The 26,616-nt window shown below is 39.7% G+C and overlaps 1 protein-coding gene and 1 long non-coding RNA gene across 2 annotated transcripts; both read left to right on the forward strand.

Moving 5' to 3' along the window:
- The first annotated feature begins 8,548 nt into the window (after positions 1 to 8,548).
- On the forward strand, positions 8,549 to 14,458 carry LOC113078425 (uncharacterized). Its single transcript, XR_003281500.1, has 3 exons — positions 8,549 to 9,642; positions 11,653 to 11,735; positions 14,094 to 14,458. It is a non-coding gene; the product is annotated as an uncharacterized LOC113078425 (long non-coding RNA).
- Positions 14,459 to 14,604: 146 nt separating this feature from the next.
- Positions 14,605 to 19,113, forward strand: LOC113078422 (trichohyalin-like). Its single transcript, XM_026250753.1, has 6 exons — positions 14,605 to 14,940; positions 15,843 to 16,005; positions 16,264 to 17,317; positions 17,688 to 17,749; positions 18,022 to 18,123; positions 18,413 to 19,113. Exons 1-6 carry the CDS (start codon positions 14,746 to 14,748, stop codon positions 18,460 to 18,462), a joined length of 1,626 nt encoding a protein of 541 aa, XP_026106538.1. The 5' UTR covers positions 14,605 to 14,745; the 3' UTR covers positions 18,463 to 19,113.
- The last annotated feature ends 7,503 nt before the right edge of the window (positions 19,114 to 26,616 follow it).

Consider the following 26,616-nt stretch of genomic DNA (forward strand, 5'->3'; position numbering starts at 1 on the left):
TCAGAGCTGGAGATGAGGTGGGCCTGAGAACAGCTAGGGCCAACTTGTCCCGTGGCATCAGAGAGGCTAAGAGACAGCACTCCAGGAGGATAGCTCATCAATTCAGCGACAGCAGAGACACTAGGAACCTGTGGCAGGGGATACAGACCATTACGGACTACAAGCCCCCACCACGGACCTGTGACAACAACATCTCTCTGCTGAATGAGCTGAACACCTTCTTCGCTCGCTTTGAGCAACAAAACAGCACCACTGCACAGAAGACTCCACCTCCTCCCGGCGACCAGGTGATGAGTCTGACCCCAGACAGCGTGCGGAGATCCTTCAGCAGGATCAATGCCCGCAAAGCTCAAGGTCCTGACAACATCCCTGGGCGTGTACTGAAAGACTGTGCAGCAGAACTCACTGATGTCTTCACAGACATTTTTAACATCTCACTGAGTCAGGCTGTTGTTCCCACATGCTTTAAAACTACCACTATCATCCCAGTCCCGAAGAAGCCATCTCCATCCTGCTTCAATGACTACCGTCCTGTTGCACTTACCCCCATCCTCATGAAGTGCTTTGAACGGCTAGTCATGCACCACATCAAGTCTGCCCTCCCCCCCTCCCTGGACCCCTTCCAGTTTGCATATCGGTCCAACCGGTCGACCGATGATGCCATCTCCACTGCTGTCCACTCAGCACTCACCCATCTGGAAAAAAAGGACTCTTGTGTCAGAATGCTGTTCATAGACTTCAGTTCAGCATTCAACACAATCATCCCTCAACAGCTCATCTACAAGCTGAGTCAGCTGGGGCTCAACACTTCGCTGTGCAACTGGCTGTTGGACTTTCTGACTGGAAGACCTCAGGCAGTACGGGTCGGCAGCAACACATCCAGCACCATCACACTGAACACTGGGGCCCCCCAAGGATGTGTGCTGAGCCCCCTCCTCTTCACTCTGCTGACACATGACTGCACACCGTCACACAGCTCCAACCTCTTCATTAAGTTTGCAGATGACACGACGGTGGTGGGTCTCATTAGCAACAAAGACGAGACAAACTACAGGAGTGAGGTGAGCCGCCTGGCTGGGTGGTGCAGTGACAACAATCTCTCTCTGAATGTGGAGAAGACGAAGGAGATTGTTGTAGACTTCAGGAGAGCACACACTCAGCACGTTCCTCTGACCATCAACGATGCGTGAGCAGCACCAAGTTCCTGGGTGTGCACATCACAGAGGACCTCTCCTGGACTGAAAACACCGCAGCACTGGCCAAGAAATCACAACAGTGTCTCTACTTCCTCCGCAAACTGAGGAGAGCCAGAGCCCCACCCCCCATCATGTACACATTCTACAGAGGGACCATCGAGAGCATCCTGTCGAGCTGCATCACTGTGTGGTATGGCGCCTGCAACGCGTCCTGCCGAAAGACTCTACAACGCATAGTGAGAGCAGCTGAGAAGATCATTGGAGTCTCTCTACCCTCCCTCCAGGACATTTATGGAACACGTCTCACCCGCAAAGCCCTCTGCATCACAGGTGATCCCACCCATCACACAGCTTCTTCAGCCTGCTACCATCAGGGAGGAGACTGCGGAGTCTCCAGGCCAGGACCAGCAGACTGAAGGACAGCTTCATCCACCAGGCTGTCAGGAAGCTGAACTCCCTCCCGAACCTGCCCCCCCTCCCCTCCCCTCTTTTTCCCCAGGCACCACTGAACTATGACCCCACCCCCCAACTCTAACTATATGATGACATGCCCGAGTCACTTGTGCAGCATTGGTCTGCTCACTCACCGCTCACTTCCTCATTCGGCATGGAACTACCTCATCAGTCAGTTAAATAACTGCTCCTGGTCACTTGTCACTTGTCACTTTAATCAGACTTAAGATATTTTTAATAAGTGATTTTTTTTTGCACTAAAAAATCTTTTAACTGCACTGTTGTTCACTTCATTGATTTGCACTATATCTGTCATTTACCTTGCGCTGCTTTATTTAACTTTATCTTTAACTTTTATTTTTATTATATGTCTTTTTTTTATAATTCCCTTATTGTATAATTGTATCTACATTTTATATTTGATCTAGTTATTTTTTTTAGGCTTTAATGTTAATGTTATCTGTATGCACCGGGGTCTGAGAGTAACGCAATTTCGATTCTCTGTATGTATGTACTGTACATGTGGAAATTGACAATAAAGCAGACTTGAACTTGAACTTGAACTTGAACCTAAACCAATGAAATTGACTGCAGGGCGGGATTTCCACTGAAAATAAATCACACACCGCACGCTGTACAACAACATACACGGCATGCTTTAGCCCAGCCTCTCGCTAGCTGTACCTGCTACCTTAGTCTCTAGCGGGAGGGTATTTTCTACAGCTGGAGACAATGTACCTGCCAGCAAATCTGCTCTTTCCATAGACAATGTGGACAAGTTCATTTTTTTGACAAAAAACATAAGTTGAGCGAATCTGAGCAGCAGTAAAAAAAAAAAAAAGCAGTTTTATTTTTTTTTGTATTTTATATATTATATTTTATTAAAAAGTCTCTTAAAGTGTAAGCAAATTGTTTAAAAAAAAGTTTATAGTAATAAACAACCTGCAGTTGTTTGCATTTCTTTCCCCTACTGTACTGAAAAATAAACCGAACCGTGAATTTAAAACCGAGGCACATACTGAACCGTGATCCATATATTATAAAAGTATAATTACTATGCAAAAAAAGTTATAAAGATTTAAAAGTTAATTTCTAAACAATTTCATTCATTACAGGGATAATAAAAAAACATTTATTTTCAAAGAAGGAACAGAATAAAAACAATTCATTGGTTTTGATATTCTACACCACACAAGTGTCAGTTAGGATCAAATTCTTATCTTTTGTTTTTTTGATCAACAGGACTGTGTTAATGATCTTGTCCCTGAAGAAATGTCAAGTTTAGAAAAATGTGTCATGTGTAGGACCCTTTTCACCTCTGAAATGGTCAGGGGTGAGGTGTAAAGGTATTTTTTGAGAATGGAAGGGGGGATCCATCCATATCTTTTGAACATGATTGACACAGGAACACTTTAAAAACTGCTCCATGTGTAACTCTGCTATATGTTCACGATGAGCCATTTGCAGCTGCACTCACTTTTTAAGTACTTACCATGACATTATGAACTTATGAACATTATGATCTTCCTTTTATTTATTAATTATTAATTTTCTCTGTCTAGTTTGCTATGAGTCCTGGCACAAAAAGTGCTATGTTAAGCACAAGGTGAACATCACTGAACTTCTTCCAGTAGTATGTGTTTTAGTAGAATTATTATCAGTGAAATGCTTTCCAAGTACACAAAATATAAATGTATTTTTTAATCATTATCAGGTTTGTGAAGAACAATGTTCAAGTGAGGTTGCATCATCAGAAGAGGAATATGTGCCTGATTCCACAGCGGATTCGAACAGCTCATGGGACAGCATAGCACAGCCTTTAAAAATCAGTCGCAGTCAACATTTAAGCCCCTTTCACACTGCCATTCCAGCAAATACAGGGGTAAAGTGTTCCTGTAATTGTTCCCTGGTCGCTAGATTTGGCACTTTCACACTGCCAGTGATGACCCGGTATATGTGCGTGCTTTCACACACAACCCGTGAAGATCCCGTAACGAAACGTGACATCAGCGCGTGACGTGTAATGTACGAGTCGACAACGCTTGGAACGTTATACTTTCACTGAAGCAAGCAAACGATCTCTGCGTCAGCGCGGAAAGTGAGGAACTAACTGATCTCTGCTTCATTACAGTTTGCACATATGTTTTCGTCGCAAATGTTGATCTTCCTTCAAAACAGCCGGTAAAAAAGTCGCACGATAACGCGCGTCATCACTTCGATACGGAATTAGATCTGGCTTTTGTTCACACAGCGCTCGTTCCGGATCGATTACCGCAATGTCACTATGTCCCCGACCCGGGTTCGATTCGGTAATCAATTCCGGGACGTGGTTGCTTTCACACAGAAGGCGACCAGGCAATGTTACGGGAATATTGTGGGTCCGATGTGCAGTGTGAAAGGGGCTTTAGAATTACAGAATTTTGAGGGGTGCGCCAGCAATTCTATTTCCAGAAAAACACACCACCAAGAAACTTTTGTAGAGGCAGAGAGAGAGTCTGTTTCTGGAGCTGCAGAATCAAGTCAGCTTGAAGTATCGGGAGATACTGCCAAAGTAGGAAATGCTGAAGGCATAATTGTTGATGATAGCACTGATGCTGGGGCTGAACAGATCTCAAACACATCCTCCTCTCTCAAAAATAAAACTTACTGCTACATTTGTGGAAAACTACAGACAAAGTTTACACGTCACCTAAAACGTCATGAGAAAACTCATGCAGATGTTGCTCAAGTTTTAAGTTTTCCCAAGAAGTCCAAACAGCGCCAGAAAATGCTTATAAAGCTACGCAACAAGGGAAACCACATTCATAACTCGGAGGTCTTAGCAAGTGGAGTTGGATCCTTAAAACTAAGACGCACAGCAAAGACAAACTACAATGCAAAAGACTATATTCACTGCATGTAGTGCAAGGCATTATATCTCCGAAGAGATCTGTGGCGACATGTGTAGAAATGTTCTTCAAAACCAGTAGAAGCCAATTCAGAGATTGGAAGAAAAAAGGTATTGTCTTTGGCCTCTATGAATGAGTCAGCTCTTTCTCAGCAAATATCCCCAGGTGTTTGGAAGATTTTAGCTGTCATGAAAGATGATGAGATAACTGCTACTGTGCGAAGTGACTATTCTATTCTTCAGCTGGCCCAGTCATTTTTTAATAAACATGCACAGGATCCCACCAAATATGACTATATTCACCAGACACTCAGAGAAAGTGGAAGACTTCTGCTTACGCTTCGCAAGGAATTCTCAATACAAACTCTTGAAGATGCTGTGAGACCAGCAAATTTTGATGTGGTGATCAAAGCTGTTAAGAAAGTGTCTGGGTACGATGACGAAAAGCACTGCTACCGTACTCCAAGCCTTGCATTAAAGTTGGGTCACTCACTCCAGAAAGTCAGTGACATTTTACATTGTAGAGCCCTGATGGCAGAAGACAGTAACCTGATAAAGTCAACCCAGAGTTTTAAAACCCTCTATGCTACAAAGTGGTCAGAACTCATCTCCCACACTGCTTTAACTACGCTAAATGAGCGCCACTTTAACAAGCCTTCCACTCTTCCTTTTACCAAAGATGTTCAGTGTCTTCATAGACATCTGGAGAAGTCTACAGAACAAGCATTGAAGGACTTGGATGACCACAGTTCACCAAAATCATATAGTGAACTTTGTAAAGCAACCATGGCAAATGTAATACTTTTTAATAGGAGAAGAGGGGGAGAAGTTTCAAAGATGACGCTGAATGGTTTTCTGGAGAGAGACACAAGTGCCCTGCACAAGGATGTCGCTTTTGGACTGACACTATTTGAACTTCACCTTTGTCAACACTTCAGTCGTGTTGAATTAAGGGGTAAAAGAGGCCGGAAAGTTGCAGTGTTACTTTCACCAGATATGGTGACGGCAATAACACGCCTAATAGAGAAAAGAAAAGACTGTGGTGTTCTGGCAGAAAACCTGTTACTGTTTGCCAGACCTCATTGTCTGACTCCCTACAGAGGACAGGACTGTTTGAGGCTCTATGCGAGTGAATGTGGGGCTGAAAACCCTGAGCTCCTCAGGTCCACGCTATTACGGAAACATGTCGCAACTTTGTCACAGATCTTGAATCTCAAGAATCATGAGTTAGACCAAGTTGCTGACTTCCTTGGGCATGATATTCCTGTTCATCGTGAATTTTACCGACTTCCAGAAGCTACTACCCAGCTGGCCAAAATCTGTAAATTACTGCTTGCCATGGAGAAAGGGTCTCTCAGAAACCTTCAAGGCAAAACACTTGAGGAGATTGAAATTGAAGATAGGCGTGGGCTGGTTAGCAGTTTCAAGGCATACAGAGGTTTTAAACAGTCAAGGTTTCAAAACCACTAAAATTTTCTGTGATACCTTTTCCAAAGTATGAGCTGCTTTTACACAAAATTAATTAAATTAAGTCATGTTATTGATTTGATATTTACATTTAATATGAAGAATATTATAAATTAAAGGCTTTATTTTTCCTGGCATACATTTTGTCTGTTTTTCTTAAAAATTAAATGTATTGTGTCCATTTAAAAGATTATCATACTTCCTGAATCTCATACTGGCCCATGCGGTAATGCCATTTAAAGTGAAGGAAAAAATTAAAACTGTAGCAAATGTGTTTTAGCAAAATGGAACACGCATTGTATGTAGGCAATCTATAGCACTTGAATCTCATTATTCATCAAGGTAAAATAATTTATTTTCTTAGATCACCTACAGTTGACCGAATCAAGTGCAGAGAGTGAGGTCGATGCAGAAAGTGAGGTCGATGAAGGAAATCTCACATATCCACAGACTGGAAAGTACCGTGTGATTTTCTTGAATTTGTTTTATGAAATCACATGACACGTTAAACTTTATTACAGATTCTACAGAGATGAAAAGAACAACACAACCTTTTGAAGCTTCAGGTACTTATTTATTGTCACCAGATGGTTAAACTTTTAACAGTGAAACAATTTGCTTTGATGTATCCCTAACCAATTGTCATTTCACCGTCAAGTCAGTAACTGTGTAATCTCTTACTGTTTTCTTGTATTTCAGACATAATTCGAGGGGATGTAAATTTGTGTCTGAATTACAAGAAAACATCTGTGGTTGCGTATGATGTCACGTTTGAAGGAGTTACCAATGAATTGGGATCACGCTAGGGATTTTTACCCGCACTGGCAGGCGGGGCATGGAATGCAAAGCCCGCACACCAATGTTCATTGACTCGTTTTGGTTTCACTCAAAGGCAGTTGGTCTCCCTACTGTGATCCCCATTGGTTGGTTATTCCTACCGACATGACGATGGCAATTAACCGCTCACGCAAAAAGACTGCACACACAGTTGGTTTGCATTTTACAGGTGGGCTGAAATGTGGTCACAAAGATGGTGTAGGCTTTAGTATGTTTAGTTTGCCAATTCGATTTTTGAACGTTTTCTGGTTTGGTCTGCATTCTGCAAAAGTTTGGATGAAAGCAGACTGACTGCACACGCCAAGTAAAATTCAGTCCCATGGATTTAAGTTTCAGTGGAAGAGGCAAAAACATAAGAAATCTCATTATTATTATTGGGAGAAAGAGACACAGGAGAGTAAACATTCTCTTCATCTAATTTGAACATTGCAAGTTAACCAAACTCACTCTGTAATACTTGTACTCATTTTTTTGTTTGTTTATATGTATTTAATGGAGTAAATTACATTTTATAACAGGTTCTGCAGGACTGCTGAATGCTAGTCAACTTGTTGAGAAACCTCCAGGCATGTCTGCGCCATTATCACAAGGTTAGCCCTTATCCTGAATCTACTAACATGTACACCTTTTTTGATTGCTTTTAGGTTATGAAATAATGCACAATGTATTGAGACCTCCTCCACTTGTTTCAATTTAGTTGTCACAGCAAAAATTGAGATAAATGCAAGGCACGTGAGCTAAATTTCAAGTGATGTAGAGAACAGCAGTAGAAGCTTTAAATGATGACCAGGACACACTTTTCAATCTAACAAATTTACTCATTAAAACATTGCAGTATAACAATGAACATCAGCATGGCTGCCACTTTTTAATGTATACAATGGCAACTACAGTCTCAGCTTGCTCTTCCACTTTAAAATAAAATTCACAATGAATTTTGAGAAAATAATGTTTTTACCCCTTCAACTGTTTATTTCTCAAGTACTGTATATAATGTAAATATGTTTTAACTTAAACCATATTTGAACTTTCCTTTTGTGATAACAGTGTTTCAACGACATGGCGACAAACACAAACAGCTCTTCCTTCTTCTCCATCGGAGCACAACAAGGCCACGCCCCCCTATTTGTGTATTCTTGTGGGCGGAGGTTAGTCAAAAAACCTGTTTAGTGACGTCATTACTGCAGGAACTAGAGGGATGTAGTCCAAACGGGTCGTTTTTTTAGGCGAATTCTGTTAAATCAAATATCTCGCTTGGCATTGAACTTTGAGCTTTAGAATTTTACAGATATTATTTATACTCTAACAACAACATTACACACTAACTAAAGTTTAAAACATGGGATCACGAAGAAGGGGACCTTTAAGGTGATCCTTCAGGAAATCTGCCCTAAAAAACTATTTACCACATAAACCACAGCTATATAGCCTTTCTCTAGAATGAGAAAGCAGAAGTACTTTAAAAACGCCTGATCTTATGAAACTCTTCCCACATTGATCCCATGTGTGTGGCTTTTCTCCACTGTGGATTTTCATGTTTTCTCTAAGGCCTCCTTTTTGTGCGTAACTCTTCCCACATTGAGCACAGGTTTGCGGTTTCTCTCCAGTGTGGATTTTCTTGTGTAAATTAAGGTTTCTTTTATGTGGGAATCTCTTCCCACACTGACCACATGTGTGCAGCTTCTCTCCAGTGTTGATTTTCATGTGATCATTAAAAGGTACTTTATGTGTGAAACTCTTCCCACACTGATAACATGCATATGGTTTCTCTATAGTGTGGATTTTCTTGTGTACATTAAGGTTTCCTTTTATTGTAAAAATCTTCTCGCACTCATCACATGTATATGGCTCCCTCCAAAATTAAATATTATCTCAAGCTCAAGATTTCGCTTGCATGTGTTGTGGCAAAAGCAATTACTAACAAATAGCATCTCAGTGTAAGAGACAAGGAATCAAATTATATTTAAGGAAAGAAGTTTATTTTCCTTAAAGAGGTGCGTTCACTGTTTCAGCAGCTACCCTGAAACACAACAGACCTGAATCACACTGAAAACAGACAGCCTTATTATACTGTTATCACCCCCACTTCTTACAAGGCTCCTTCTCTGTAAATTTCCACTTAACCCCGTAAACCAAAACTAGCTGTTTTCAGAAAACACAATGGTCCTCCTAACCCCCTGGGCTTTTATTATCTTCACACCCGCGAGGTCAAAGGTCTTTATTTATGGATAACCCCTCTGATCTTTCCTGAGTAAATTACCCACACTAAAGACTTCAAAGGCTCTTTGTTTCACTGTGTGATGTCTTCGTTGCATTTCAGGTGACAAACATACATACTGAGAGAGAAATACAAGTTAAATCAAAAGGAAAAACAAAAATATATGAAAACCCACTAAATGTCTAAGAAAGTAAATAAGAAAGAGTAAAATATACATTTTTCTACAACACATGAGAAACTCTTTCCACAGTGAAAAAGCAAGTGATATCTCCAGGATATCTCTTCTGTTTTGACCTGATGTTTCTCCCCCGCTTCAATGACTTCTTCAATCTCCTTGTTGCAACCCGTTCTCACCTATCTGCGTATAAATAACACGACTTTACACTATCAAATTGCATGTAATGCGTACGCCAAATTCCAATTTTGCATGCATATGATACGCCAATCCTTCCCATTAAATTCAGTGGAGAGCAGATGCGTCTAAATACCACGCGCATCACCTTCAACTGCGGTGACGTTACCAGGGAGGCTCACTTCGTCTTTTCACCTGCAGCTGATGCGCGTCCGGTTAAAACTTCAAACAGGTAAGTTTACAGGGTTTTTTTTTTTTTTTGTAATGAGATCACGGTGTTAACTATATTGTTTTAATTATTTCAGTGTTTCTATTACGTGGGGACATGTGTCGAAATGGCAGCGTAATGCATTAAAAATGAGGTGTTAATGGAACCGTGGGCTGCTCCCTTAATTAGCACATCTGGTATCCTACCATTGACATTAGCGTAAGCTAACTTCTACTGTATGCCTGTTGCAGTTTGAAATAAATAAAAAGCAGTTTCTTTATTGTTTTGACATGGTTCTTCAGCTTTTAGACATGGCTGATGACAACACTACAAATCATTAGACTGAGTTAGTATTTGCTAACGTCTTTAGCTAAAGTGGCATGGTTAGCCATAGCCTACATGAGCCCCCAGGGGTCTGAGTGAGAGAGTCGCGAAATGTCACAAAAGGAGTGTGTTTTTGGTTGCCAGGGCAAGACAACCCTGCACAGATTACCAAAAAAAAAAAACATTAAGGGACCAGTGGATGAAGTTTATTTTTACAGAGCATCAACAAAGTTGTGCAAGTGTTTGTGTTTGTTCCCTGCATTTCAAAGATGCTTGTTTTACAAACAAGGCCCAGTTTGACGACGGATTTGGGGTCTGTCATAGCATGACGATTAGAACAATACTAAACATAATATATATATAAATGATCAAACATGAAGTTACATTCAAATGCAGAATTACACACATTTAAAGATTTGATTAACACATGATAACACTGCAGATAGTCCAAATTTATATGGGAAACATCTAATGTACCAAAAAGGAATACGTAATACATTTATAAAACATAAAAACAAAAAGGTAATGAATACATTCCATAGAATGCATTGGGGAAAAGAAACCAGTGATTTGGCATCTCTCCTCTCCTGTTGTCCAGGGTGGTCATAAAGTTTTACGACCTGCAAAGGTGGGGGTTACATACACATGACTATTTGAGAAAGAGTTAGGCTGAGGAGAACATTTCCACTCATAAGTCAGCACTTTAACCATTTACCCAGGATTAACCATTTTTATGCAATACACAATCCTTAAAAATACATGTTAATAAGGACTTACAAAAGTAAGGAACTTTACGAAAGGTTTCTTTTTGTGTATGTTGGATTGTGGTTGGTTCAGTGTCTCCTTTGAGGCTCGCCCACGTGACTCTGGAATTTCTTGTTGTAAATAACTGTCACTTAAGGCAGGATGTGGCCGACTTCAGGGCGGCCAAAATGGTGAATTATGTAAACAACGAAGGTCCTTGTTTACTCACGTTCTGGTCTTTTGAGCTCCGAATGTGTTAAGAGTCAGGATTCACTAGTATGGAACAGATGGCTAAAATACCATCAGCTCATTAGTGTTACACCGCTAAGCAAATATATACAGTTTCAATACATAAACCACATAGAGCCGTCCTGCTGTAGTCGTTGCTGCTGCTGCTCTCGTTCAGTTTCAGCCTCGGGATCTGATTCTGGATCAGAAATAAACGGCTGAATCTGACTGTTAGCCATGGTTTGTTTTGGATGATGGTTTTTTCCTCATGGTAATGTCACAGTTTCCACATGCTCTCAACGCAAAAGCCTATAGGCGTTCGTGATTCTTTAGCTCCGCCCACACGTCACGCTTCCAGGCGCTCTTGTTTTTCTGGGAAAAATCGGTACAGACTATCTTTCTCTTATGAATATAATAAAACTGAAGACTTTTTGGAGTTATGAAGGATGCAGTACTACTTTATAGGTACTCAAGATTAACAGGATATTGAGTGAAAACGAGCATTTCACCCCCCTCCCCCCCTTTAAGTTAATATGCAGTTTGTCTGATGTGTTCTATTACTTGTTCTACCCATCCCTAGATCCAACACAATTTATCCATGGTGAAAAATAAAGACAAAAATCTTTATAGTGACATTGGAAAGGCATAGGATAGGCTCACATCAGGTCCTCCCACAGAATTAAATATTTCTTTACGTGGCATGTCGATAATTGTAATTTATTGTTGTTTTGTTTGTAGTTAAAATGCCAGGTGGATCAACTCTTCGACAGTGCACCCATTGCATGGAAAAGTTCAATTGTGCCAAAAGAAGATGCACTAAGGTAAATAATGTACAATAGGCTATTGAACTGTCTAACTGCTAACCACAATTTTCATGCATTAAAGGTGCCATCTGTAATGTTTGACAAAAAAAATCAAGTCATACTCCACATTCCATACCAGATGGGGGCAGTATGCCTCAATAAAGTGAATTGGTCTACTCTAGAGTAACAAACGAGAAACGGCATAGTCTCTGTGCACCGCCCCTACTTTCACAACAACACTACAGCCATAGCTGAAGCCTAACTGTGCGTTCACACCGCCGGCGTCTAGAGCGTCAAAAATCGCTCTTGCCACTCTGCTCATGACGCTGCAGAAAGATTTGTGAGCGCTCAGACGCTCTAACGTAGATCGAATGCTTATTTTGTATTTAAAGCGCCCGCAAAGCAAACAAGCTTGTTGATCTCGTGCAGACTAACCACAAGGAGTTATAACCTCATTAAATATTGTTGTGGACGAAATATTAGGATCCTTTACTTAAAATGAACAATCTCATACACCTTGGTCCCCGTATCACTTTTAATTAATTTTTTTATGTCCCTGTAGGCAAACAGGGACACATCATAGATTAATACAAACGCTAAACAGCAATAATCAACCTGTCCTTTATTCTGCTTGAGAACTAATGTGCCAACTCTCAAGCATTCACCGTGAGACACACGCAATTGACTCTTTTCACACGCTTTGACGCCACACATCAATTTTTTCACGCACAGAAAAACCACAAAGCAAAGAGGACACGGAGACCAACAGACTAGACAGAGCAGGTTAGTTATGATACATAGGGCTGTGCAAAAAATCGAATGCGATTTTCATGCACCTCTCATCAGTAAAGACGCTCCTGTAATTAGAAGTATATCTCCAGCATGTGCGTTCAGATCAGGGTTGCCAGGTTTTCACAACAAACCCTGCCAGGTTGCTTCTTAAAACTAGTCCAAAACTAGCCCAATCGCGTTTCCGGGAGGTTCCCCGATAAAAATTGCTTCCCGGGGTTAAAAAATAAATTTTTGGGAAGGGTTTCCCTGGTAAAATTTGCATTTTAGGGGGTAAATATCACATTATTGGTATTGGGATTGCTTCAAACCATGGACATGAAAAACAACCGCAGACTTGGCAACACTGGTTCAGGTGGAGCAGCAGTAACTGCACAGAGCCTTAGTCTACCGACAACTAACACAAAATCGCTTTCGAAATCGACAAAGAATCGCCTGCGATTTTAACATCGATGTTGTGTAGATTGTCAGTGAATTACGGCTCCGTGTAGTAAATGCCAACCAGTGTTGCCAAGTCTGTGGTGGTTGTTTTTCATGTCCGCTGGTCACAGCAACCCCAATACAAATAACGTGATATTTAGCCCCTAAAATGCAAATTATACCAAGGCAACCCTGCTAAAAAACCTATATTTTAACCCCGGGAAGCAATGTTTTATCGGGGAATCTTCTGGAAGCGAGATTGGGCTAGTTTTGAGAAGCAACTGGGCAGGATTTGTTGTGAAAACCTGGCAATCCTGATCTGAACACACGTACTGGAGATATACTCCTAATTACAGGAGCGTCTTTACTGATGAGATGTACATAAGTAAAGACATGCACAGCCCTATATAATAAAATGGGTAACGTTAAGTTATAGCTAGCTAATTATCAAACGCAGCTACGGTTAGCCATTGCTAACATTAGCACGTTTATCGAACAGCCTTCGATACATTTCTATGTTATAACTTCCCGAAAACAAATACACAAACATATAAAACAAACTTCTAGCGAAATACTAACAGCATCTAACTTGCAAGTTCTGAGTCGAACCTCATTTCTTTCAGGTCCATCAGTTGTCTCCAGCGATTAAAAGCAGTGCCGATGTTTACTCTGGTATTCTTATCGGATTTGATTTATGATTCTGAGCGCGTTGTTTCCCTGTAGCGGGTGTTGGTCTCTTGCCAAGGGCTGCAGCTATCCTTCCGCTCTATTCCCTGAACTGAAAGTAGTGGGCTGTACTTTCCACACGATTGACATCAGGTTTAGGTACGCCCTGCTAGTTATTCGTGTATTGCAGGTTGGCTGGTGGTTATGTCGCCCACATATCGCCTCCCATGGCCGAAACTGGTATTACAACACCTGCCGGGCCGGGGCTAGTAATGCTAATGCTAATTAAGGTTGATATCTCTGCAGCACTATAACTTGACATTTTTTTAATGACATCATCGCCCTTATTTCTTCTCATTCTTTTGATGCGTGTAGGTCATGTTATGGATATTTTTACCTCAATTTCTGCATATGGCACCTTTAAAGCCAGAGTCATTAAGTGTAAATTAAAATAAACTTTATTGGCATTAAATATCTCCTTATTTCTTGTCCATGCAATAGTGACAATAAAACAGGAGTTTGCAGTGGAGACATTAAGTTCATCATACAAAAGACAGAAAGAGTTTTGTTTTGTACACTACAAATTTGCATCACCGTAGGTATTTTTCAAAATTATACATTTCCCACCTGATGGAATGGTACCTGTTGTTATTGAATTTTTGACTAATAACATTCTCTTACAAGGCTACATATTTGACATTGAACCTGTCTATTCCAGACAGTACTTTGTATTGCAGTAAATCTCAACTGTGGTCACTCAGTTCTTTTAGATTATCCATATTTTAAGAAAATGGCAACATCTCCACTGTCGCATACAATAATGACTGAAATAATGAGCTTAAAGGGATAGTTCACCCAAAATAATTTCTCACCTTCAAGTTGTTCCAAACCTGTATGAGTTTCTTTCTTCAGCTGAACACAAACTAAGATATGCTAAAGAATGTTGGTAAAAAAAAAAGTGAAAGTGAAGTGACATTCAGCCAAGTATGGTGACCCATACTCAACCTATGTCTTTAATATTATTAAAATGTGCCGATGCATTGACTCGGCTGCATATTTAGTCTGTCTGTTCAATTAATTGCATAAACTTGGTACCAAAGGTATTATTTACTAGAAAATAAGCAATGCCTGATCAACTGGACCACAGTTTAGAATGTTTTTTTTTAATTCCTGTGAGTCATACAGCTCTGGCTTGTCTCTCTCCCTTACTCCGTGTGGGAAGCTGATGGACATGAAGTCCAGGCAAACGGCCCGTATGAAAGGGTTCTGGACCAGAGCCAAGGAATGGGCACAAAAAGTCAAAAAGTCCCGCAATCAGGCAAAGATTTTTGACAACAGTGCCCTGCTGGTAATAAACATTTTGTCTTTCTATTTTGGTCAGGCATTTCAGGTTCCTGTCAAATTACAGAAATATAGATTTGTATTTACATTGTGCAAGGAAGCAGCAACTATGGTAATGTCATGCAGTTATGTGTCATAATGTCATCAACCCAAATGCATTTGCAATATTTCAGATAATAATGAGCTATATATATCCATATATAAATATTTAAACAATACACATAATTTAGCCCTGCCTACAACTTGTATTCATTCACCCCCAGTGTCCAAGGCAAACTTTACACTAAGAGGTTTTTCTTTTGGTTCACTGCACTGTAAAAAAATACATAAAAAAAAGAAGTGAATTGCATGGCAGCACAGGATGCCAAACGTTTACCATTAATGAAAATATTAGTTAAAGATCGTTAAAAAAGAAATGGTCAATGACTGGCAGAAGCATTTGTCAAGCAAAAACTGTAAAAGTAAGGTAAAATATCCTAATTCATAAGTGTTTTACAAAAAAACTGTTAGATGATTATTGTGAAACATGTATAAAATGTAAATCTCTTGCGGTTAAATATTATTTAGCCACAGCACACCAGCAACTACAGGACGAATTAGTAATTTCCTGTAAAATGTGAAACAACAACAACAAAAAAATACAGTATGGTCATGCAGTAGAGTATGTTAAGTCTGCCCCAGCTGATGCAGGGGCAGTACAGAATATTTTAGAGAGAAAGTTTGATTTTCTTACAGGGAAAGATACATTTGCATATGCCTCAGTTACTCCAGAAAGGACCTTCACCCTTATAAAACCCCATACTAACTTTTTTAAAGACAGCTTGTGTGAATAATAATAATGTCTTTCTTGTCTTTGTAAACCTGTCTAAGAAATCTCTTTGTGTTTGCTTATTGTTTTTCTATGTTAAGGTGAAACTGAAGGCCCTTGGGTACTTTCCCCTCCTGATATGGGGAAAGTATAGACCACAAAACAAAAAGTGGATGGGCCAGCTCCAGTGCCCCTTCGAGCTGCCAGTGGTAGCCCATGCGATCCTGGAGAAGATATTGTGCTTATTTGAAGGTTTGTTAGAAGGTAGGTCACATCACAACATCAGTACATTCATGACTCTCTATTAAGATTGATCCTGTATTGTGTACCTATCCAGTTGGATTGGTTTAAAATGTCACTACAGAGATTTGTTTTTAACACAGTCTAGATTGCTGATTGTGGGTAAATTTGTTCTACTTATTTGTTGTCTTAAAATTGTTATATTTCTTTGATTACTCACATTTTAAACCACATACTGCATCTTAAAAGTCTTGATTTTTGTATTTTTTTTTTTTATCAAAGCATGTTATCCTGAAAGAGAGGAGATGGGGCAGCAAGAGAGGACAGGAGAAGAAGATGAGTCAGAAAGAGAAATAGATGATGAAGACCAGAGAGTACATGGGGGGCAGCGTAAAATAGGAGAGACTGAGTTGAGGGATAGGCAGGAGATGGAGATAGAGGCACAGGGAGAGAGAGTAGAGAGTGAGCGAGGAGAGATAGAGGTACAGGAAGACCAAGTGGAGAGACTAGAGATGGAGGAACAGGAAGAGAGAGTAGAGAGTGAGAGAGGAGAGATAGAGGTACAGGAAGACCAAGTGGAGAGACGAGAGATGGAGGAACAGGAAGAGAGAGTAGAGAGTGAGCGAGGAGAGATAGAGGTACAGGAAGACCAAGTGGAGAGACGAGAGATGGAGGAACAGGAAGAGAGAGTAGAGAGTGAGAGAGGAGAGATAGAGGTACAGGAAGACCAAGTGGAGAGACTAGAGATGGAGGAACAGGAAGAGAGAGTAGAGAGTGAGAGAGGAGAGATAGAGGTACAGGAAGACCAAGTGGAGAGACGAGAGATGGAGGAACAGGAAGAGAGAGTAGAGAGTGAGCGAGGAGAGATAGAGGTACAGGAAGACCAAGTGGAGAGACGAGAGATGGAGGAACAGGAAGAGAGAGTAGAGAGTGAGAGAGGAGAGATAGAGGTACAGGAAGACCAAGTGGAGAGACTAGAGATGGAGGAACAGGAAGAGAGAGTAGAGAGTGAGAGAGGAGAGATAGAGGTACAGGAAGACCAAGTGGAGAGACGAGAGATGGAGGAACAGGAAGAGAGAGTAGAGAGTGAGAGAGGAGAGATAGAGGTACAGGAAGACCAAGTGGAGAGACGAGAGATGGAGGAACAGGAAGAGAGAGTAGAGAGTGAGCGAGGAGAGATAGAGGTACAGGAAGACCAAGTGGAGAGACGAGAGATGGAGGAACAGGAAGACTTTGAAGAGCTGGCACTGATGGAGACAGAGAAGCAGAGAGAACAGGCAGAGGAAATGGGGAAAAAAGAGATTGAGGCAAAGAAGAAAGTAGTAGCACCAAACAGGTAAGTGTCAATACAGAATAGAAGAGGCAGAGAATTAAGGACAACCTTGACTATGTAAAATATGAGATACAGAATGGTAAAGAATGTGTCCATGTACTAAAAGAAGTGGCACACCACATTAGACTCAGAAGTCAGATTGTATTTCACAAGTTTCTCTTTCTTTTTAATAACATGGAGTTATTTGTATGGCAGCAGTTAGGTATCCGGTATGTCATAATGCAATGTGACAATGCCCAATGGTGAAGTCATCAGAGAAAGTGCCAACAGATTGTCCTGCATTACTGTGTACTCACAAGTGTTCACCTGGTTTGCAAGACAGACGCCACACACCTCTATTACAATTTACACGTTTCTTTGTTTCTCTGTACAAGAAGTCAACTGTCAAGATTTCAGCGAAAAGGACAAGGAAAAGAAGCCAAAACAATGATGATGGTAGGAAAAATGCTATGCTATTTTTAATTCAACATTAATTAAATAATAAGTCCTAAACTCTTTTAACTAATCCTAATCTAATAGCTTTTATAAAAATATAAAACTGTTATTTTTCATTTATTTGGGGCTTCAGAATAATCCGGGGAAATTATGATGCATTTACTTCAGATCTTATATTTCAAAGAGAAATGCATACAATACCCTTTATGTGGGTTTATACGCTTACATTGCAATAGTTTGTACTTACTTAATTAGTTAATTTGTCTTTACAGCTCACCCGTATCACAGCACACTGGACATTTTCCCAGTGCAATATGTGTCCAAGACACGTGAAAAGAAGATGCACAGCAATACGGAGAAAATTCTGTACGACTGTAGGTGCATAAACTGATACTATACTACATCAGGAGAAGAGTGCTGAAATTGTTGCTTTTTATCAGAAAAGTCTAAATAATAAGTAATTAATGTTAAATAATTTGCCGTTAGAGCATTTTAATTATTAAACCATTCTCTTCTGCTTTCTCCAGCCCATTCTATCGGGGAAATATGTAGAAGCCTAGCAGGGTTTATAAACCATGTCAGAGGCTATCCTTATATATATATAACCTATTTCACAAATTAAATACATAATTTGTGTATATTTTATTTTGCCATTACTTTCAGCCAAAAGGCCCGGCCCCCATCTTGGGAACCGCAGGAGAACACCAGAATGACTGTATCGTAAAGGAAAGTCTGCTGAAAATACTGTTGTCTCATTGATGGTGCAAAGAAACAAATGTTGTGTCCCTTAAACTGGGCCATGTGCACAACATTAAAGTTGTATTGCATAGAATTGATTACAATCTAATTAAACAGTATTTGTTTTATAAATCAGTTTCATTATTTGTTCCTTATGCTGGGTGTTGGGAAGGACTTCATCACATCCAGTATTTCCATTATCCAAAAGACCAATCGTTGTATTGTGCAGTTTGCCTTTCCACTACCTTCCACCCAGAGAAACTAGTTTGCATTGTCTGGCACTTCCTATGAGCATTTCACAATAAAAGTTCTGTTGTTTCTGCTCCTCTGAAAAATAGGAAGTGATATTTTCACTAGAGTACTTGAGGGTGTATGAATATCTTTCATTTAGTCCTGTGACAAAGTTTCATTTTCACCTCATTCTGGCCCCATATATTCAAGCTATTTAATCAAGCACAATCACGCCTGTATGTACAATAGTAACCCCAAAACTGTAAAATACCAAAATAATAAAAGTTTACACACAAAAAGATATCCCTCTATATTCATATTGAGCAAAACGTATGACATAATACCTATTTTTAGCATTTACCCTCTTTTAACATAAAACATTCACATTTATGGGAACAGGTATGTGCAATATACAGAATAAAGGAAAATTATATGTAATGCTATTTTTGTTTTCATTTATAAATATTTAATATGTATCAATATATAGCCATACATGGTCAATGCATATATTGCAGTATATTGATAAATATAAGCACTGGTTTCTCATATGTATATATGAAAGGGATTATGCAATATACTATATTTTGCAGTATAGTCACATATATTTGTTGTTCCGTATGGATAACCTTTTTAATCTTTGTAGTAGCCTACAAGGTATATAGCCATCTTTGTGGTTAAGAATAACCTTAGTTGCATTTTGTTTTCATACTCTTCGTTGAATGCATTATCTTTAGATGTAGTTCGTTGCTGTGGTGGTTGTTATTGATGTTGCTTTCGCAGCGAGACGCTCCTCCAGAAACCATGTAGCTTGCATTACGTACTTCCACCCAGAAGTATTATCTTCACAGACACTCGCTTTTTCTTTTTTTTTTTATCTTTATTGACTTTCTATTGAACCAATGAACATGTTTACTGCACATATTTGGCCAAATGTATACAGACACCCGCTTTTTAAATGATATCTTCAACATTTCTCCACAGAATTACAAATTGATAACTCAACAATACGTTATGTTCATGTAAAGGCTATCACCTTTTATAATTTCTCCTTGGAAAATGAGAAAACTTTTTTTTTTTACCAGTTTTTGGTAGCATACGATTACGGTAGTGCTTTGTGTTGTGGGCGGAGTTTGCGCTTTGTACTCTGTACTGTTTTGGCTAAAATATCTGAAATAAAATAACATATCTACTTTTTGTTAACATAGGTCATATAGATGTAGTGCAATTATTAGTTTTGGCTGTACTAGATATTTTATATATCCAGTAGATTATCTTTTTACAACCCTACTTTGCAAACCAGAAGAACTACTACTGTAGTGCTGATTTCTATCAAGCTGCATGGTGTGGATATTAGGGAAATGTAGTTTTTTTCTTTCTTTTTTTAAATAGTGTTTTTCTTACAATTGGAGGTTGCAAATAGGGAGATATGAGTATAGTGTGGGTTTAGTGGGATGGTAAACATGCCTATGTAATCAGATTTTAAATATCTAATTGTTAAATGGGGTCAAACAATTTTAACCAATTATAACCCATATTTTATCTATATTTGGATAACTGCCCCCGTTCTCAGGTCATGAGCTCTCGATATCTGTAGCCCCTTGTGTTGCTGAATTATAAGCCTTCAAACATGTACCGACATGAAGTATCGAAGGTCAGTGTCTCAAAACAGGAGCCATGTAGAATCTTCATACTAACATATGTTACTCTCCAGGGGCCTCATTTATAAACGTTGCGTACGCACAAAAGAAGGCGTACGCCACTCTCTACGCAATAATTGATATTTATAAAAAGCAAACTTGACGGGAAAATGTGCGGTCCTTCACGCAAGCTCTGACCCAGGCGTACGCACAAAAACGGGTGAAATGAGAAATGGCGACACCGTCGGCAGATGGAAGAAACACGTGAAAGTGAAAGTGAAAATGACAATACTGCCTCTCATAAATAACATGACTTCACAAAGCAAGTCTTACAATTAACAGCCTACACGAACACCCGTTTGATCGATCAGCAGTGAAACAAACAAACAAAATCAAACGAAAATTACAACAGAAATTCAAATGAACACATATTTGCAAAAAGAAAAGTGAAATATGTTCTGCAATATTGGCATGTTGTGCAATTCATCCTCATAAATAATATAGTTAACAGAACAAAATAATGTACAAAACTGATATTCTCGTCAATGTGTCCGTCTGGCGGAGCAGATATAGTTGCAATTAGAAAGACAGATAGATAGATAATTAAGGAGATAGATAGATAGATAGATAGATAGATAGATAGATAGATAGATAGATAGATGTGTTAATTGTCCACTGGGGAAAGTTGTTTTCATAGTAAAACATTTCTTCATAAGCTACGGAATTATGATATTCATGCATATGCCTTTAGTTTGTTTTATTTTTGATAAAACAATGTATGGCGTGTGTCTCAACCATTCAGAAAGCAACAAGAAATTACATTTGCGCTGAACAATTTCCCATTTCCACGTCGATTATTACCGACATCTGTAGCTTGTCAGATGCAATTAAATGGATGGAAATAAAATGTCCCATCACAATGCGTAATGACGCACAATGGCTGATCTTGCGCTTTTAGAAGATGTGGCAAATGGAAGAATTCGGAGTGAACGCATCTTTAGACAGCAAGAAGACTTGCTGGCAAACGAGGACGAGTGGCTTATGAGCCGGTTCCGACTTCAAGTCCTAACAACACTAGGATTCCTGGCGACTGGCACTTTTCAGAGGGAATTGGCTGACAGGTCAGGAATATCTCAGCCGACCCTTAGCCGGGTAATGCCAGACGTGTTAAAAGGCATAATAGCTTCGTCCCATAATTCCATAAAGTTTCCATACACGGCGGGTGAACAGGCAAACAAGAAAGCTCAATTTGCAGCTATGTATGGTTTCCCAAATGTCATTGGTGCTATTGACTGCACTCATGTGCAGTCTTGATTTCGCCCAACTCCTTGGCCACCTCTCTGATTGAACTAATGACTTCCCTCTGCATTTCAAGGACTGCATCGGTGAGGACACGTCCACTGCTGGAGGGTTGAGAGCCGCGTGCCGTGGAGACGCTGGGTCCAGACAGCTGCTCAGCTGCAGCATCGTAACCACTGGCCCCGCTGGAACACCCAGCAACTGAAATAAAATTGTTCTATATTAATAAACTGTAATTGTGTAGCCTGCATACATGTGACTTTGACTGCATTCATTTTACTTATTTCTCTTACCTGTGTCACCCGGTGCATCTGGCGCGTCAGTGTCCCCCTCCGCCTCAGTCACCACTCCACTTAATAGGGATCCCCAATAATTGCCGCCAGTCTCTCATCAAGAGGGGTCAGCTCCGGTGTCCCCTTTCCCCCACCCGTGGCAGACACACTCTGGCGATGGAGCGCAAGACGTATTTTTGCCTCGACTTTGATGTCCAACCATTTCTTTTTTATTTCGGCCACAGTCCGAGGTTGTGAGGCTACAGCATTTACAGCGTCTGCCACCGTTTGCCACTCAAGTGCCTTTTTGGCATTAGTAATGCCCACACTGTGCCCTCCAAACAACATTTTTCTCCTCTTTTCCACCTCGCCAACGATAACTTCTACTTCACATTGAGTGAAGTTACGTTTTTTTGATTTCCTCTCTGTGTTTGCCATGATTTCGCAATCAATGAATATTAACTTGTGGGCGTTTCACGGACTATTTATGGGCAACTATGGGCGTGTCATGAAGCCGCAAAAGCTGCGCTACATTTAGAATTGATTGTGATTTATTAAGGGAAAAATCCGTAGGATGTGCGTGCGCACAGTTTTATAAATCCGAATATTTCTGTGCGTACGCACGTCCTATGTTTCATCCGTACGCCACTTCTGACGCAAATCCTACGCAAAGTTTTATAAATGAGGCCCCAGGTAACGACCTTTCCAACGATGTCTCTGGTTCAGCTATACAACAAAGTTTAAATTTTCTAATTTCACGGACACAAGCCATCTCAGGTCTAGTTTCAGGGAGCACACAGGCTCAATATATAAAATAAAGCTTTTAGTTTGTTTCTGACTGTGTAAACAGATTCACACACACACACACACTCTCTCTCTCACACACACACACACACTCACAGTCTCTCTCACACACACACACACACACACACACACACTCACAGTCTCTCTCTCACACACACACACACACACTCACAGTCTCTCTCTCTCTCTCACACACACACACACACACACTTGTATCTATCTTTGTGAGGACATTCATTGACACAATGCAATCTCTAGGTCCTTATCATAACCCTACCCATCACAACTCAGTGTCTGAGCTGAACCCTGACCCTAAACTGCCCAAATCCTCATTATAACCTGATCCCTGATCTCTTGACCCTCAAACTGACCTTTACAGGCTCTCAGAAAGTGAGGACTGGTCAAAATGTCGTTCATTTTACTCATTTTACTCTCTTGGTCCTCAATCCAATGGACTAAAAATGAAACTGGTCCTCACAAAGACAGTTGTACAAGTACACACACACACACACTGCTTACATGAATATCTATTTATACTAATGCTGCTACAATGGTAAAAAACATTTTTTTAAAAACACAGACTAAAAGACTATGGTCTATGACAGGAGTAGGCAAGTTCCGTCCTAGAGAGCCTTAGTCCTGCAGAGTTCAGCTCCAACCCTGAAAAAAACCTCACCTGTCTGTACCGTAGTAATCCTGAGTGGATTGATGAGCTTGTTCAGGTGGGTTTGATTAAGGTTGAAGCTGAACTCTGCAGGTCTGCGGCTTTCTAGGACCGAACTTGCCTACCCCTGGCCTATGATGGGTAGTCGTCTCCTCTTGTACTTGTAAAATTATTATTGGTATTTAAAAACGAGAGTGCATTACACATACCGTTGGCTCTGTTGCATCCTCTGTATTTATTTAAAGATTTTTATTGATCTCTACAACAAAGAGCAAACAGTTTTCTGTTTTCATTTTGCTCCTTCCAACACCTGTCACTGTTGGAAACTACAAACCCCATTTCCAGAAAACTCAGGATGAGAAAGTACCATTGACACAGGCATATATTGGGATTTTATATGCTCATTCTGGCATGCTTTAGCTCCTCCAAATCACCTGAATGGTGCTTCATGGTCTGGAATATATAATGTAGTAGCCTCAATATCCCTGTTTAAAGTTGATTATCAGATGGATATGGTCATAACATTTACTTTGCATGGCCTCAGATCACGGAGCTTCTTAAAATGATATTGCAGTTTGCGTTGTTGCTAAGAGGTAAATTGCATAACTGATTATTAATACTGCTATGTTGTTTTGTATCCAACCCTGCTAACCGATCATCTGTATAACATGTGGTTTACTAGATGGTTGATATATATTTAGACAGGAACTACATTGTTTTACACAGTCAGTATTGAAGTATATAACATGGCCAGTAGCTATCAGTGTAGTATGTTTCATACATCGATCTTAATATGTGATCTGGTGTGACTGTGACCTCTAATGGTCACTTTGCCAGTCCATTTCCTCCATTTCCCCTTCATCTTCCACCAGCTTAGGAGTTGGTTGAAGAATGCCTCTGTATGTGCATGCTACAGTCTGCTGCTTGAGTTTGAGGTAATGCAGTCTTCTCTTAAGTAGACTGATGAGGCCCTTGGAGGCCTCCTCTGTGAATCCATTGGGATAGCCTATAAATCCACACATGAAGAATAATGGAATTACCGTCACACTAAACATTTTATCAGAGAGAAATGTTAAATACAAAGTCAAACTGGAAAATAATAACTGGATAAAAGAATCTTTGAAGGCTATGTACTAGCATGATTGCTTTTCATGTGAAAACAGTTTGACCTATGAATTTTAAAGTGCATAAAGCCATATAGTTTGAGTTACACTTACTTCCTGTTTTTATGCAATCTGAAATGGTGGCTATCAGTGTCTGGACCTTTGCAGCGGAGTCCTTAAGGTACTGACAGTGCTGCATCATCTCCTTCACAAGGATCTGCTTTTCTTCTGTCAGTCGTAAGACCAGCATTAGTTGATCAAAAAGCTTCTTCTTGGCGAGAACGTCTATACCGTCTGAAGGAATGAAAACATCATACATTAATAAACTAATTTGATGTTGATACATTTTAAATAAACACAAAGTTAAATATTAATACAGCACCTGTGTTCTGTTCCTGCCAAGGCCATATCATGCTCTCTGCAGCTTTGTTGGATAGTTTCTGTACAACTGAGTGTGTTTCCACAGGATCACCGTCAGGTTGTTGGTTGTATCTCTGGATCTCATCTAGCAAGCGCTTCTTTTCTTTGGCAATCTTCTGAGTAATCTTCTGATGCATTTTGTTGCGATCTATAATAATAATAAAGACAATGGTATTAAAAAAGAGCTGCCATGGCATTTAATGAACCGAAACAATATAACTTCCATCTACATCACTTACATTTAATAATACATACCATTCTGTCTATAAAGGTAGTGCTTCTTCTGACAAATGCTCACGAAGAGTGCTTCGATGGAGACCTGCAAACCACGAGCATCAACAGAACTGGCTGCTGGATTTCCTAAAGAGAAATGTTTCAAACATTAAGTTTTAAGTTTTCTTAATTGCGCATAGTACAGCGGCAACAGACACACTTTAGGACAATGTTTAATTTGGACAGAAATCTATCTCGTATGTTTTTTCATAATGTACTGGACACTGACTGCATGTTTCATCATCAACATCATTCATTGTGGTGCTTTACATTAATTGCTGGCTACATCAAAATCTAAAAGTAGTTAAAAGCATCACCTCACATTCTGTATTGTGTGCTTGGGCATGCATCACGAAGCAACCCAGCTAACAGGGAACGTTCCCATAACTTTCACTAACATTATCTAAAAGTTATGTAAATGTTAGAAAAAAACGTTCCTGACATAATGTTTCTGGAACAGTCTTATAATGTTTTCATAGTTAAAATACATTATCGTAACTTTAGGGAAAACATTCTCATAACAACATTCTTGTAACGTCTTTATGATGTTATATTTAATTGACTGGTGTTCTCAGAATGTTGAAGGAAAACGTTCCCATAACACGTTCTTGTAACGTCTTTATGATGTTATTTTTAATTGACTGATGTTCTCATAATGTTGAGGGAAAACGTTCCCATAACAACGTTCTTGTTACGTCTTTATGATGTTATTTTTACTTGACTGATGTTCTCAGAATGTTGAGCGAAAACGTTCCCATAACAACGTTCTTGTAACGTCTTTATGGTGTTATTTTTAATTGACTGATGTTCTCAGAATGTTGAAGGAAAACGTTCCCATAACACGTTCTTGTAACGTCTTTATGATGTTATTTTTAATTGACTGATGTTCTCATAATGTTGAGGGAAAACGTTCCCATAACAACGTTCTTGTTACGTCTTTATGATGTTATTTTTACTTGACTGATGTTCTCAGAATGTTGAGCGAAAACGTTCCCATAACAACGTTCTTGTAACGTCTTTATGGTGTTATTTTTAATTGACTGATGTTCTCAGAATGTTGAGCGAAAACGTTCCCATAACAACGTTCTTGTAACGTCTTTATGGTGTTATTTTTAATTGACTGATGTTCTCAGAATGTTGAGCGAAAACGTTCCCATAACAACCTTCTTGCAACGTCTTTATGATGTTATTTTTAATTGACTGATGTTCTCAGAATGTTGAGCGAAAACGTTCCCATAACAACCTTCTTGCAACGTCTTTATGATGTTATTTTTAATTGACTGATGTTCTCAGAATGTTGAGCGAAAACGTTCCCATAACAACGTTCTTGTAACGTGTTTATGGTGTTATTTTTAATTAACTGGTGTTCTCAGCATGTTGAGCGAAAACGTTCCCATAACAACCTTCTTGCAACATCTTTATGATG

This window comes from Carassius auratus, unplaced genomic scaffold (assembly GCF_003368295.1).
Source record: "Carassius auratus strain Wakin unplaced genomic scaffold, ASM336829v1 scaf_tig00025698, whole genome shotgun sequence".
Taxonomy (NCBI): Eukaryota; Metazoa; Chordata; class Actinopteri; order Cypriniformes; family Cyprinidae; genus Carassius; species Carassius auratus.